The sequence below is a fragment of the Biomphalaria glabrata genome, chromosome 1 (genome assembly GCF_947242115.1).
Source record: "Biomphalaria glabrata chromosome 1, xgBioGlab47.1, whole genome shotgun sequence".
In the NCBI taxonomy this organism is placed as follows: Eukaryota; Metazoa; Mollusca; class Gastropoda; family Planorbidae; genus Biomphalaria; species Biomphalaria glabrata.
The window spans coordinates 81,912,826-81,925,350 of NC_074711.1; the positions used below are offsets into that span (position 1 = coordinate 81,912,826).

Consider the following 12,525-nt stretch of genomic DNA (forward strand, 5'->3'; position numbering starts at 1 on the left):
CTCCTCCCACATACTTTCATTGACGCCTGTGGTTCTCATGTCTTGCTTGCAGACATCTCTATAGTTTAGTCTTGGGCGGCCGTTAGGTCTGACTCCCTCCGCAAGCTCAGCTTATAAGATATATATGTCTTTATGGATTCTTCCATCTGGTATGCGGGTGACATGTCCGAGCCAGCGTAGTCTTCTATGTGTTAGAAGGGCATAGATGCTATATGTTTATTGGGCAGTTTCAAAACGTCCTGGTTGGAGACATGATCCTTCCAGGAGATACACATTATGCGTCGCAGGCAGCGTAAGTGAAAGCTTTAAACATGTATAGCTCTCACTACCTTAAAGAAAAGTGCTCACTACACAGGCATTTTAGAATAGGATTATGGTTGCCATAGTCAATTCGGTATTTTTCCAGACGCACTTGGAGAGTTTTGCCATTGCTGCAGAAGCCTTTCCTATTCTTTTTGTCAGCTCAGTGTCTAGACCTAGGTTGCTGGCGATTGTTGATCCCAAGTAAGTGAATTTCTGCACCTCCGTACGTTTAAGCGTTTGATTTCCAACATGTATCGCGGCTATTTCTGCGACGTCTAGTGCCAGGAGTTTGGTCTTGGAGAGGCTTATTGTGAGGTTAATCTCTTGACAAGCAGCTGCTTAAGCATACAATAGCCTTTGTAATCTTTCTTATGAATGAGATATATGAGTGCTGCATCGTCGGCGAACAGCAGTTCCCTCACCAAGATAGGCATACGTCGTCTCTTGGTCTTGGTTTTAAGACATGCCAAAAGCTTTCCATCTGATCCACTTTGGATATATAGCCTACTTCATCTTCCAGGGATTTAAAAGCGCTGGTGAGTAGAACTGAGAAGAAAATGCCGAATAGTGTTGGAGCCAGAACACATCCTTGTTTTACTATGCTCTTGATGAAGAATGGCCTAGTGGTGGAACTGTCCAACTGTTGCCTACATGCAGTGCCCTGCATAATATAGTTTCCGTAGCTTGTTTGTTCGAGGGATATATATATATATATATATATATATATATATATATATATATATATATATATATATATATATATATATATATATATATATATATGCTATATATATATATATATATATATATATTTAAAAAAATTCGTCTATTTAGTAGGTGTTTTTTTTTGTACCAATGAAGTATTACCATACCAGCAGATGATAACGAAGGTAGACTAATTAGGTGATTACAACTAGACTAGTTGTATACGTGGCTGTTTAAATTTAAAGAGTTTAATTATTGTTATCAATTTTGAATTTTCCTATAGCTTCCTAAGATATATAAGTCATTTACATATGTATCTTGGCGTGAAGATTTTGGCAGTGTTCCCTCTAGTTTAACTTTTTGTTTGTGGTTTTACCTAGGTATTTATATTCTTGCACTTGGTCTAAGATTTGGTTGTTGATCTGAATCTCTTCAAGATAGGCCTATTATTAGGCCTATATTTTTCCTAAAATCTACTATCATTTCTTAAATTTTCTTTAGTAAATCCGCGTGAAAAGCATACAGATCTTCCAAACCGAGACGAGAATTCGATTAGCAATACTTGCACTGACTCCCACAATTGACCACTCGAGTTCAGAAAATATCCATGTGACAGCAGAAATCAAAACGAGTGGATATTCGAGGCCTATAGCTTTTATAGTGGGCCAACACCTAAATGGGTCCTTAAGGAGACCGCCGCTGTATTGCATTGCAGTAAGGTCCCTTTTTACACAGTAAACGATTTTAGATCGGAGCGTTGAGACTATCGTTTTCACCTTCACCTACCCCTTACTCCCCCCTTAGGCCTACTCTATTGGGGCACCACACACATATAGGCCTATATATGACGACCGTCTTTCTCCATTCCTCTAGTAACCCTACCCAAGGATGTCAATCTTATTTCACTCTCCTGTATCTGCATGAGATAGGCTTTAAATTTCTTCAACATAGTGCCCCCTCGCCCAAGCTGCTCGATAGATCCACTTCTCATAAGAAAGCATATAGGCCTAAAGGCCTATAATATATGTTGTGTAAACACTAGATTTAGATTAGACCTAAATTAAGTGTCACCTAAACTCTATAGAATCTAGTTGTTCTATTTAGACCAGATGTAGCTGGACGGCGTCCTCTAACTCAAGATTTATACACGAAAAAAAAAAGAGTGGGGGGGGGGGGGTGCTTTGTGGATCAACAACTTGACACGAAAATAATGACAATGAAAGGAGGGGGCGGGCTTAAATTGAACTTCCGTTTTAGGTAAGGTTCACGTTCATAGATAGTGCTTGGTTTTGTTTTTGTTTATTTTATGACTCATTGGATTTAATGCCAGTGTAATGTGACAATGATAATCATAATGCGTCAATGAATTTACAGAATTTAGACGTAGGTACCATTAAATTAATAAGATTAATCATTAACGAGTCTCGATCTAAAAATGCAACGATTCCCAATGGAAATGGCTTAATAAATAATTATATATTATAATAATATTTATTATAATTATTATTAGAGTAGAGATAGATCTAGATCTATAAAATCTATTAACTATTATAATCTATAATAATCTATATTTATAGATCTAGATTCTAATTTTACCATATTTATTTTAATATAATTATAATTATTTTTAAATATAATAATTATTTAATAAGGTAATAAGTGTTAAGTACTGTTAAAGTGACAACTTTTAATTCAGTTACTAACCTAATATTACTATACAGTATACTATCATACTATGAGTATATGACACTAATTATCCTATATTTATTAAAATGTATTGTATATTATATAGTCTCTAGACTAGAGACTGTCTATGACTATGTCTATCATGATAAACTATCATAAAGTCTATGGTATGTAGGCAATGTAGGCCTATTATAATCATGCTTTTATAATAATATTAGATTATAAAATCATTATATTATTTAGTCATTGTAATTGTACTCAGATTCTGCTGATTCTAGATTTAGAAATTTTAGATCTAGATCTACTTGTTTGAAGATCAAGATATAATAATATTCTCAAAATACTACTGCACTAGATAAGATACTAGATAGATCTAGATATAGTTATAATTTTAATTGTCTCAATACTTAAAAAATATTTTCTTTGACCTGCGATTACTTGTGTAATGTTCTCTCTTTGCTAATCTCTCATCCTTTAAAATTAAAACAAATGGACTACGCTATCGTCTTGCGGAGGGCATTTTTTTTTCTGCACTTACATTGCAACTTAAAAAACTAGAACAGAGAGAGCAGGGAGATCTATAACAATATAAATATTCACATTTGACTAGAGTTAAACCATTAGTAAAATAACTAAATTTAGAAACACTTCAGCACAGAAGACTAAAAAGTAAAGTCAATCTATAATATAAAGCACAAAGTAAGGTGTATGTATTTATGTCACAAATAAAAATCAAAACCATTTGAGTAATCTAGATAAAACTTAGCATAAATGTGTCTTTGCATTTGAGTAATCTAGATAAAAAAAACTTAGCATAAATGTTTCTTAGATCATGGCAAAGACTGTAGTGTATGTTTAATCTCCCTCCCACAATCAGAGGGCCCTAAAAATAGACAAAAAGTACCTAATTGTATCTTTATTAAAGAACCAAAGTTTTTAATAAATAGGATAAACCTGTTTTCACAGTATTTTATATTTTGATATGAATATCTTGGCTGAACGGTTAAACCTATTTTCACACTCTACTTTTATTTTCGTGTCAAAATTAAAAAATGTGAAGGGAAGATTCTACATGTTTGACAAAGATCTAAATCCAATCCAGTAGATCAGTCTTACACCCAAACTAAGACCCTAGGCCAGGGGTCATATCCGGTTAGTAATACATAAAACACTCTTGAAAGACATAAAGATTAACCTCTCTTTTGAAGGAGCACCTGTAATGGATAAGAACTATTGTACTTTTTTTCCCCCTGCCAACCCATTCTTGTAATATTGCAGTGCTATCTGTGATGATTACTTTTTTTAGTGCCTATTTTATTATGACTTTATGTTTATGATTGTGTTTACAATACAATTCTTATTTCACTTTATGTATATTCAATGGCACAAACAGAATAGCTTGCCGTGGAAATATAAAATAAAGAAACTTCTTTGTTTTTTTTTTTCTTAGTCTTAGTACTTTAATGAACTCCCTCAAACATAAATTTAAACAATTCATTGATTCTCAATTGAGCATTATCTTGACATAAAACTCTTGAATTCACTGACATAATAATCAGACCACAAAATACTGTTTCTTAGTTACACTGTTTATACTGATACAACTTTGCACTGATACAACTTTGTACTGATACAACTTTGTACTTATATAACTAAACTTTCTATCTTTAACTTGACAACTCGTGGACCCCCAACTGCTCAAGAATCTCAATTAACTAGTTTTGCCCCAATTTATAACTTTTTCAATTGTCTTTTCTTGAATCCTAGAAACTTCTTTTAGCTATTGCCTTCTAAAAACTGATGTTCATGACTTTTTCCTGATTTCTTTCTCTGATTGGTTTATTACAGTGAAGCCCAAAATACGGATGTGGCCTGCAAAAGCATTGGCACAAAGTGTAGAAAATCACCTTTAAAAAAAAATAATTTTGAAAAAAATCTTTCCCTACAATAGTGTAAATAGATTGGCACTGATAATTATCCAACATACCCGGTATAAAGAGTGGCTCTTTTTAAAGAACATAATAGTTAACAGTTTTATGATACAAATCATAAATACAGGCGGCATTCTTGGTTTGAGACGCGATTTACGAGAATATTTACCAAAAAGAAACATTTAAAATGAGTAGGCTGTAAGGTTAAATACAGAGTTGTTCTCATTGTAAGTAGAGACATGAAGCCATTTTCCGACAGTGAATGCATGAAAAAGTGCTTGTTAGCAATGATAGAAGAGATGATTCCTGAAAAGAATGCTGTTGAAGCTGTATGCCTTTCTCATGACAATTAAGTACAAGGCGAGTAAAAGATATGGGTAAAAATTTCCATTCAAAACTAACAGACAAACCAGATTTCGATTTTTTTTTCTGTTACCACTGATGAGTTTACAGACAAATCTGATAATGCCCCAAATTTTGGTACTTATTCGCATTACAAACAGCAGTTTTGAAATTAAAGACGTTAGTAGCTATAAGTAGCATGCATGGGACATTAACTGGCAAAGTGTAATTCTTTATTGTGGCTTGGATTATTGAAGTTATTGGATCTATGAACTTAAGAGTTCAGAATTTCAATTCCTGTATTTTTTTTTATATTTATATATTGACACTGGAACTTACAACTAAAATACACTCAATCAAAGTAACTTGACAACCCATATACCTGTCCTCGATCTGCCAACCAAAACCTAAATTAACAATTTGGAGTAGTCACTTGCCCTTAAATTTGTATGAAGTTACAAACACACTGTGCACAACGACAGGGTTTTAGAGCTTTTGAAAAGGAATATTTGAGCCTCTCAAATTAATCATGCGGCTTTTGTATTTTCCTAGTGAGCATACAAGTATTATCAAAAATGGGAAAATTTGTTACAGAGGTTCAAGTTATTAATGCAGAAAAAAGAAGGTTGCCAAATAAATATTATGTAAGTCGGACTACTTTTTTTTTTACATTATCTAATTGCAAGAATTTTAATTTAATTATGATTGATTATTTAAAATCAATTATACAAACCCAATTAAAAGGTTTTAAAGTTTATAGAGTTTTTGTCTTATTATACTTTGATTAATGTTACTTTAATTAATAAATCCATGCAGGTGTATGTGATACTAGTTACGTGGTCAGATGGATCAACATTAACAATATATAGGCGTTACAGTCGATTTTTCGATTTGCAGGTAAACACAAGTTCTTTATCTACTTCATTATGTAGTATTTAAAAATGTATATTTAATTTATGAAAATATACTTATATTGTATAAAATGTTATTGATACTCCAAAAATGTCTTTAGCCTAGTTTAGAAATTGAACTTACAAGAAAAGTCACCTTTTGAAACAAAGAGGTTTTAGATAGTTGAGGAAGTTGTACCTGTTTGAAAATATCATTCACTGTTAATTTGATTTAGGAGCAAACATAATTTGTCTTTCAGACTAAGCTTCTTGACACCTTCCCCATTGAAGGTGGTGCTTTGGATCCTGCACAAAGAGTTATTCCCTTTTTACCAGGTGAGAAGATATATGTATATATCATTTAATTCGTCTTTGTTTCTGTCACAATTCAAGTTTTTGTCTTATCATTGGCTACTATTTGGTATTCTTCTGTACATGTTATGCTATCATTATTTATTTGGTATTCTTCTGTACATGTTATGCTATCATTTATTTTGCTGGAGTAGAACATATTTACAGCATTTCACGATTTTTACCTGGTGAGAAGATATATGTATATATCATTTAATTCATCTTTGTTTCTGTCACTAGTGAAGTTTTTGTCCATGTTATGCTATCATTTATTTTGCTAGAATAGAACATATTTACAGCATTTCACGATTTTGTTATTTATTGGTTAAGAGTGTTAGCACGCTGTTAGAGAAAATTGCTTCAATCACTTTAAATTTTAACCCTGAGTAAGTTTACTCTGCTTGCAATTGTATCAGCAGTCCAACCCTTCGACACACATGCACAACCATACTAGAGCATTATGTTATAGGCAGTTTGTGAGAGTCTTTAATTTTCATTCTTTTTCCTTCTCATCAAAGGGAGAAGGTGGGGTGAAATCTAAACTCTTGACATTTGCTATACTAAAGCAAACAACAACAAATTTCTGTCCCATCTTTTTAAGTAGCCTTCCAAAGGAATATCAAGGAGTAGTTTGTCCCAACCATGATATGCTTATTTCTTTATCTTCTCTTTTGGGATTTTATGTTACCTGGAATTGTAGGAAAAACTTTTGCAAATCCATTTGATCTTGTGATGTGGCACAATATTGAACAAAGTCTTCTGTGTCTGTATGTACAGATATAAACACCTGCTTTAATTTATTTAAAACTGGAATGATTTCGTTGCAGGAAAAATATTTTTTGGAAGAAGTCAAATCAAAGATGTAGCCATGAAGCGATTAAAAGAGCTTAATTTTTACTGTCAGGTAATTTTTTGCTGTTATTAATAGTCCTTATAGTTAAAAACAACAACAACACCAGTTTAGCACTGTCACTTTGTAACATCTCCCCTCTATATTACACTTTGTTTAAATATTTCTTTTTAAAATTAGAAATTGATTGAGCTTGATCCTAAAATTTCTCGGTGTGAAGATGTCTTAGAATTTTTTGAAGTAGAACCGGAAGATTTAGAAGTAGCTACTAATGAAGCAGATGAGGGGTAAGTGTCATAATAATTATATAAGTTAACACCGTACTCTATCTGTCTCAAAAGTAAAAAAAAAAGATTTATTGCTTGTCTTGTTCTATCATGCAAATATTAATCAATAGCTCTCTAACGTTGTCACCTGATATATATATTTTTTTATTACTAAAATATAATAGAACTATAGCTATGATCATATTAAACCAGCTCTCTCTCTCTATTTTTATCACATTAATCCCGGCTGTCAGCTAGAATAGCATGTTTTTGTTAGTTAATATTCACCCTGTACAACTTTTAATGCTTAATCTTCAAACAGGCAACTGATTTTTCTTTTAACAAACTTTACATTTTATTGTTGACATTTTTTATGTAGATATTGTATATGTTATTTCTTAATTTAATTTTTCTAAAAATATTTAGTCATTTGTAGTATAACATTTTCTTTCATCAGCAGAATTTTAGTGTCAGTTTTTTTTTTCGTTAACTTTTTTTTTGTTACATACATCCTTCCTAACTCTTATCAATAATGATTTACAATACTATACAACATTAAATTACTTCAGGAGTCTAGGTTGTAAAAAAAAACCAACAACAACCAAGGTTTAAATGTTTTCTCATGAACTATTTCTTAATTAAAACCCAGATGTCCATTATATGTGGATGGAATGCTAATTGGAGGCCAGGATCCTGTCATCAGGTTAAATTACTTTACAGCACCTACCTTCCTTGCCTATTAATCATTACTTTATAACCTCAATAACCCTATTGGTTATCTCACCACATAGCTTTTCTCCCAAGTCAAGTTCATATTATACTTAATATTTACATGGGTAATCTATGACCATCACTTGAGCCTAAGCAATAAGTATTTAGAGCAAAGTATTATCTTTCTAGACTCAAGCATGTAGCACAGCATTTGTATGCTAGATGAACACAAGTGGCTACTTAAACCTTTATCACATTGGTTGATAAACTTACCACTTTGGTTTCCTTCTCAATGATTTGTAATCATTTTATCTGGATATAAACTGCTATAGTAATCCTTATGAAAGACTCAATAAAATAAAGTAACAATGTATAAAAAAAATGAAAATAATATAACCGTTAATGTCAAGACTTCTTTCATTAGCCCTAAAAGTAGTTGAAATATCAATATGAAATAATGTTATTTAAAAAAACATATAATGTGTATATTTTGTTAGTTATAAAATGATAAACACAGAAGATTAGATATAAAATGATAAACACAGAAGATTAGATATAAAGTGATAAACACAGAAGAAGCAGATGTGCTGAATGTTAATATTTATCCTATGTATATTAATAAAGGCAGCCTTCTTTGCATGCATTATTGTTTTATAAGCATGCTGTATAGAATAATATAGTTAGAGCTTATGCTCCATAGTCCCAGCCTGTCACATCTAATCTAATCATCAATACTTGGTTAGTAGAGATTTTATGTAAAAAAAAAACATGATTTCTTACTTTCTAATGTGCAGTTGTACATAATGCTTTCTAAGCTGGTACTAAATGCCCTCCTTATCTCATCAGGAAACCCAAATTATCCTTAAGTTTGTCTCTGTTAGGTCTGAGGTAAGGGCATGTGTGTGTTGGTTTCACAGACCCTCCATTATTGATGTTTGCACTTGTACTTTTTGTCTGTATTGATAGTTTTGGGGTACTTTTTGTTTGTATTGATGGGTTTGGTACTTTTTGTTTGTATTGATGGGTTTGGTACTTTTTGTTTGTATTGATGGGTTTGGTACTTTTTGTTTGTATTGATGGGTTTGGTACTTTTTGTTTGTATTGATGGGTTTGGTACTTTTTGTTTGCATTGATGGGTTAGGTGTATCTACTATTTGAGGTGTGCTGTTATAGTTTTGACTTTTCATACAATTACATTCTAAGTAGATGATATGGCCTTTGTTTCTTTGAAACTAGTATCAAAATCTGAGTATGTTTTGTGTTTTTTGTCATGGTTTATAGTTAGTTTTATTTTCTATAAAATTTAAATAAATTGTTATTAGGTAGTGGTGGGGCTTTATTATCATTTAAATTTTTGTCTATTTATTTTATTAAATTCTTTATATATATATTTTAATGTGGTAACTTTTTTTGTCTTTTAAAAAAATGCATTTTTTTTTCTAAGGATTAAAAAAGTTTAGTTACACATTCATACAACCTAGTGAAAATTCTTATTACAACAAGAATAATTCTAACACCAATTTTTTTTTCCTTATGCTAAATTTACAATGACATTAATATTTAATTGTTGATAGACAGTAATTTACAGTTAGTGGTTAAAGTTACCTTTGATGCATATTTAGATTGCAGGTATAACTTTAGTTAAGTGTGCTGTAGTTTTGAAAATATGATGCATGTTTATATTGCAGGTATAACTTAAGTTAAGTGTGCTGTAGTTTTGAAAATATGATGAATGTTTAGATTGTAGTTCTAACTTTAGTTAAGTGTGCTGTAGTTTTGAAAATCTAAAGATATTTTAAGATATTTTAATATAAACTAATGACATTGTTGTGTTTAATTGTTGATGGCTACTTTGTAATCTAGAAATCTTTATTCAAGTTGTTGCTTGTGAAATCCTTGAAGCTTCCATCCCCAACGCACAATCTGCTTGTTTTTAAATTTATTCCTAATTGAAACCTGACCTATCGACTCTCTTTGGGACCTTCATATAGTATTCTGCTTTGGTAGTTAGTTACAGTGGCGTCACTAGGGAGCCTTTCAACTGGCTGGGGACAAAGGAAGATACAGTTTGGTTCATGAATGTTTTTCTGCACAATGGCTTCTAGTACTGTCACACGCTTTGCTTATTTGTCTTAGCCTTGTTATTTCTCAGGCAATCTGTGCCAAATATAGAAGCTTAAAGAATGCCTTGTAAATGTATCAGTATAAGCTATTTATTAGGTTTTAACCAAACTGTATATTTTATGTTTAAAAATTAGTAAAACTTGTCATTTTTGTTTCATGTTTTATTTGGTTCTGTTAAAAAAACAAACCATTTGAAAGTTTATCAAGAAAAAAAAAACAACAACTTTATAAGTCATACTAGACTCATCAAACATCACGCTAACATGATGCCTGGTCGTGCGGTATGTGCACTGGGCTGTTGTTTGGTTGTCTGGATGGTCCTAGGGTCATACCCTGCCATCCCCTGTCTACCTGAGCTATGATGTAGATTATCTTCTACTCTAAAGGACTATGAGAAACATGTAAAAGAAACATTTTTATAGGGCACCAGCCACTTAGCCATTAATGTCTCGGGAAAATCTTTCTTTAACTCTGCCCCATGTCAATCTGCTTGGTGGAAACAAAGAAGAGGGCACGCCATGGCCTAAATTATGCCCATCTGCCAAATACCCAAAATAAAAAGTAAAGATGTATATAGAGACAGTTAAAACAGTTTTGGATTTGTAGTAAGACGCAGAGACAGTTAGGTCGGACTTGGGAATGTTTATTGATATAAAGTGATTTTCAACCTATACATTGTGAAAGTCAAGCTCATAATATCGTTAAAGTTTAGGTAATAAATTCACTTTGTAACAGTGTGCATAATCTACAGGTTGGATAATCTCGTTCTTCTTTCCTTGTTGATAATATTGTGAACTGTGTCAGGGGGCTTAACTGTTGTTTTTTTTTAAGATCCAAAGAGCTGCACTTTAGCTGTTGTAATGGAGATATTTTCTAATGTTGAGGAAGAGTTCATAGTTCATAGGTTAAAAGTAATATCTCTGGTATGCTATATGAGAGACTTGTTTGCATACATCCAGTGTTGGAAATAGCATTGTGACAAGACCTAGTCAAGTGCGTAGATCTAATGGGAAAGCAACTTTGAGCGAAAACAAAACAAAACCAACATAAAGTTATTAATGAATTAATGGCTGCCTGGTCGTGCGATTTGCGCGCTGGACTGTCGTTTAGATTTATCGATGTTCCCGGGTTCATACCCTGCCCGCTCCCATCCCGGGAGGTTTGGACTAGGTCGTAAACTATCTTCAACTCTGAAGGAACATACGAAACATGTCAAACAAACAAACAAACAAAATCAAGGCAAAGTGATTCCTGCAGAACGTCTTATTCCATGCACTTACAGATTGTCTGGGGCAACGTTTTGGAAAGCTTTTTCAAACTATAATCTTAAGTAACCTTCTAATGAGCCCATCAACATTCTTTCTGCTCCCAAGTTTCATAAAATTTTACAGATTCTCCAGATGATCTAACTTGATAAATAATTGCTTTCCCAAAACTTGCTCTCGATTATGTTTATTTGAGTGTGTGTGTGTGTCCGTATAATTGTTTGGCGGTGTAAAAATTGTCGAACCATTAGGCTCTATATTAACTTCAAGTTGTTGTTTTTTTCCCAGAAATCTAACTCACACTCGTAAACTATCTTGATATATGCTATTTTCTTGATACATCGTCATTTGACCTAGATCTCTAGATTAAATCAATTGTAACACAATTGAAACAGTCCCCCCCTCTTTTTTTATTAGCGGCCCCCGAAAGGGGAAAAGACGCTATTAGTTTTGTTCGAAATGTCTGACCGTCTGTCCGTCCGTCCCGTTTAGATCTCGTAAACTAGAAAAGATATTGAAAATCCGACATCACAATATTTTAGACCATTCAAAGTTCTGATGCAACGGCTACTTTTTTTTTCTGAAAGTGAAAAATCTAATTTTTAAAATCAGTTATGCAAACAGTTTTTTAAAGAGAAAAAGCTAATTAGTATGCATTATAAGTTAGACCTAATTTAAAACATTTTTTTTTTTTTTGAGGATTCGAATAAGAGATTATACCTTTTCAATACAATTAGATCAATTATAAGACATCAGTTAGCCCAGGGGAGGCGCGGTGGCTGAGCGGTAAAGCGCTTGCCTTTCCGAACCAGGGGTCGCAGGTTCAAACCCTGTTGAAGACTGGGATTTTCAACTTTGGAATCTTTGGGCGCCTCTGAGTCCACTCAGCTCTAATGGATACCTGACATTAGTTGGGGAAAAGTAAAGGCGGTTGGTCGTTGTGCTGGCTACATGACACCCTAGTTAACCGTAGGCCACAAAAACAGATGAACTTTACCTATAGACCACAAGGTCTGAAAGGGGAACTAGTTAGGCCAGGTTCACATCTAACTTTACATTCACTTTCACCTATCCTTTGATCTGCGGGACCGTTGGGGCACT

General features: G+C 32.9%; 1 protein-coding gene across 4 annotated transcripts in view; it reads left to right on the forward strand.

Moving 5' to 3' along the window:
- Positions 1-2,282: 2,282 nt before the first annotated feature.
- LOC106063293 (SH3 and PX domain-containing protein 2A-like) overlaps positions 2,283-12,525 on the forward strand; it is a 33,995-nt gene continuing 23,752 nt past the window's right edge. The window contains exons 1-8 of one of the 4 annotated variants that reach the window (XM_056018063.1): positions 2,283-2,391; positions 5,520-5,611; positions 5,784-5,864; positions 6,118-6,193; positions 7,036-7,112; positions 7,239-7,345; positions 7,974-8,027; positions 8,882-8,923. In XM_056018063.1, coding sequence (XP_055874038.1) covers positions 5,543-5,611; positions 5,784-5,864; positions 6,118-6,193; positions 7,036-7,112; positions 7,239-7,345; positions 7,974-8,027; positions 8,882-8,923 — 506 coding nt within the window. In that variant the 5' untranslated portion in view covers positions 2,283-2,391; positions 5,520-5,542. The remainder of the gene's footprint in view (positions 2,392-5,519; positions 5,612-5,783; positions 5,865-6,117; positions 6,194-7,035; positions 7,113-7,238; positions 7,346-7,973; positions 8,028-8,881; positions 8,924-12,525) is intronic. The other 3 variants (XM_056018064.1, XM_056018065.1, XM_056018066.1) reach the window with 3 other exon arrangements.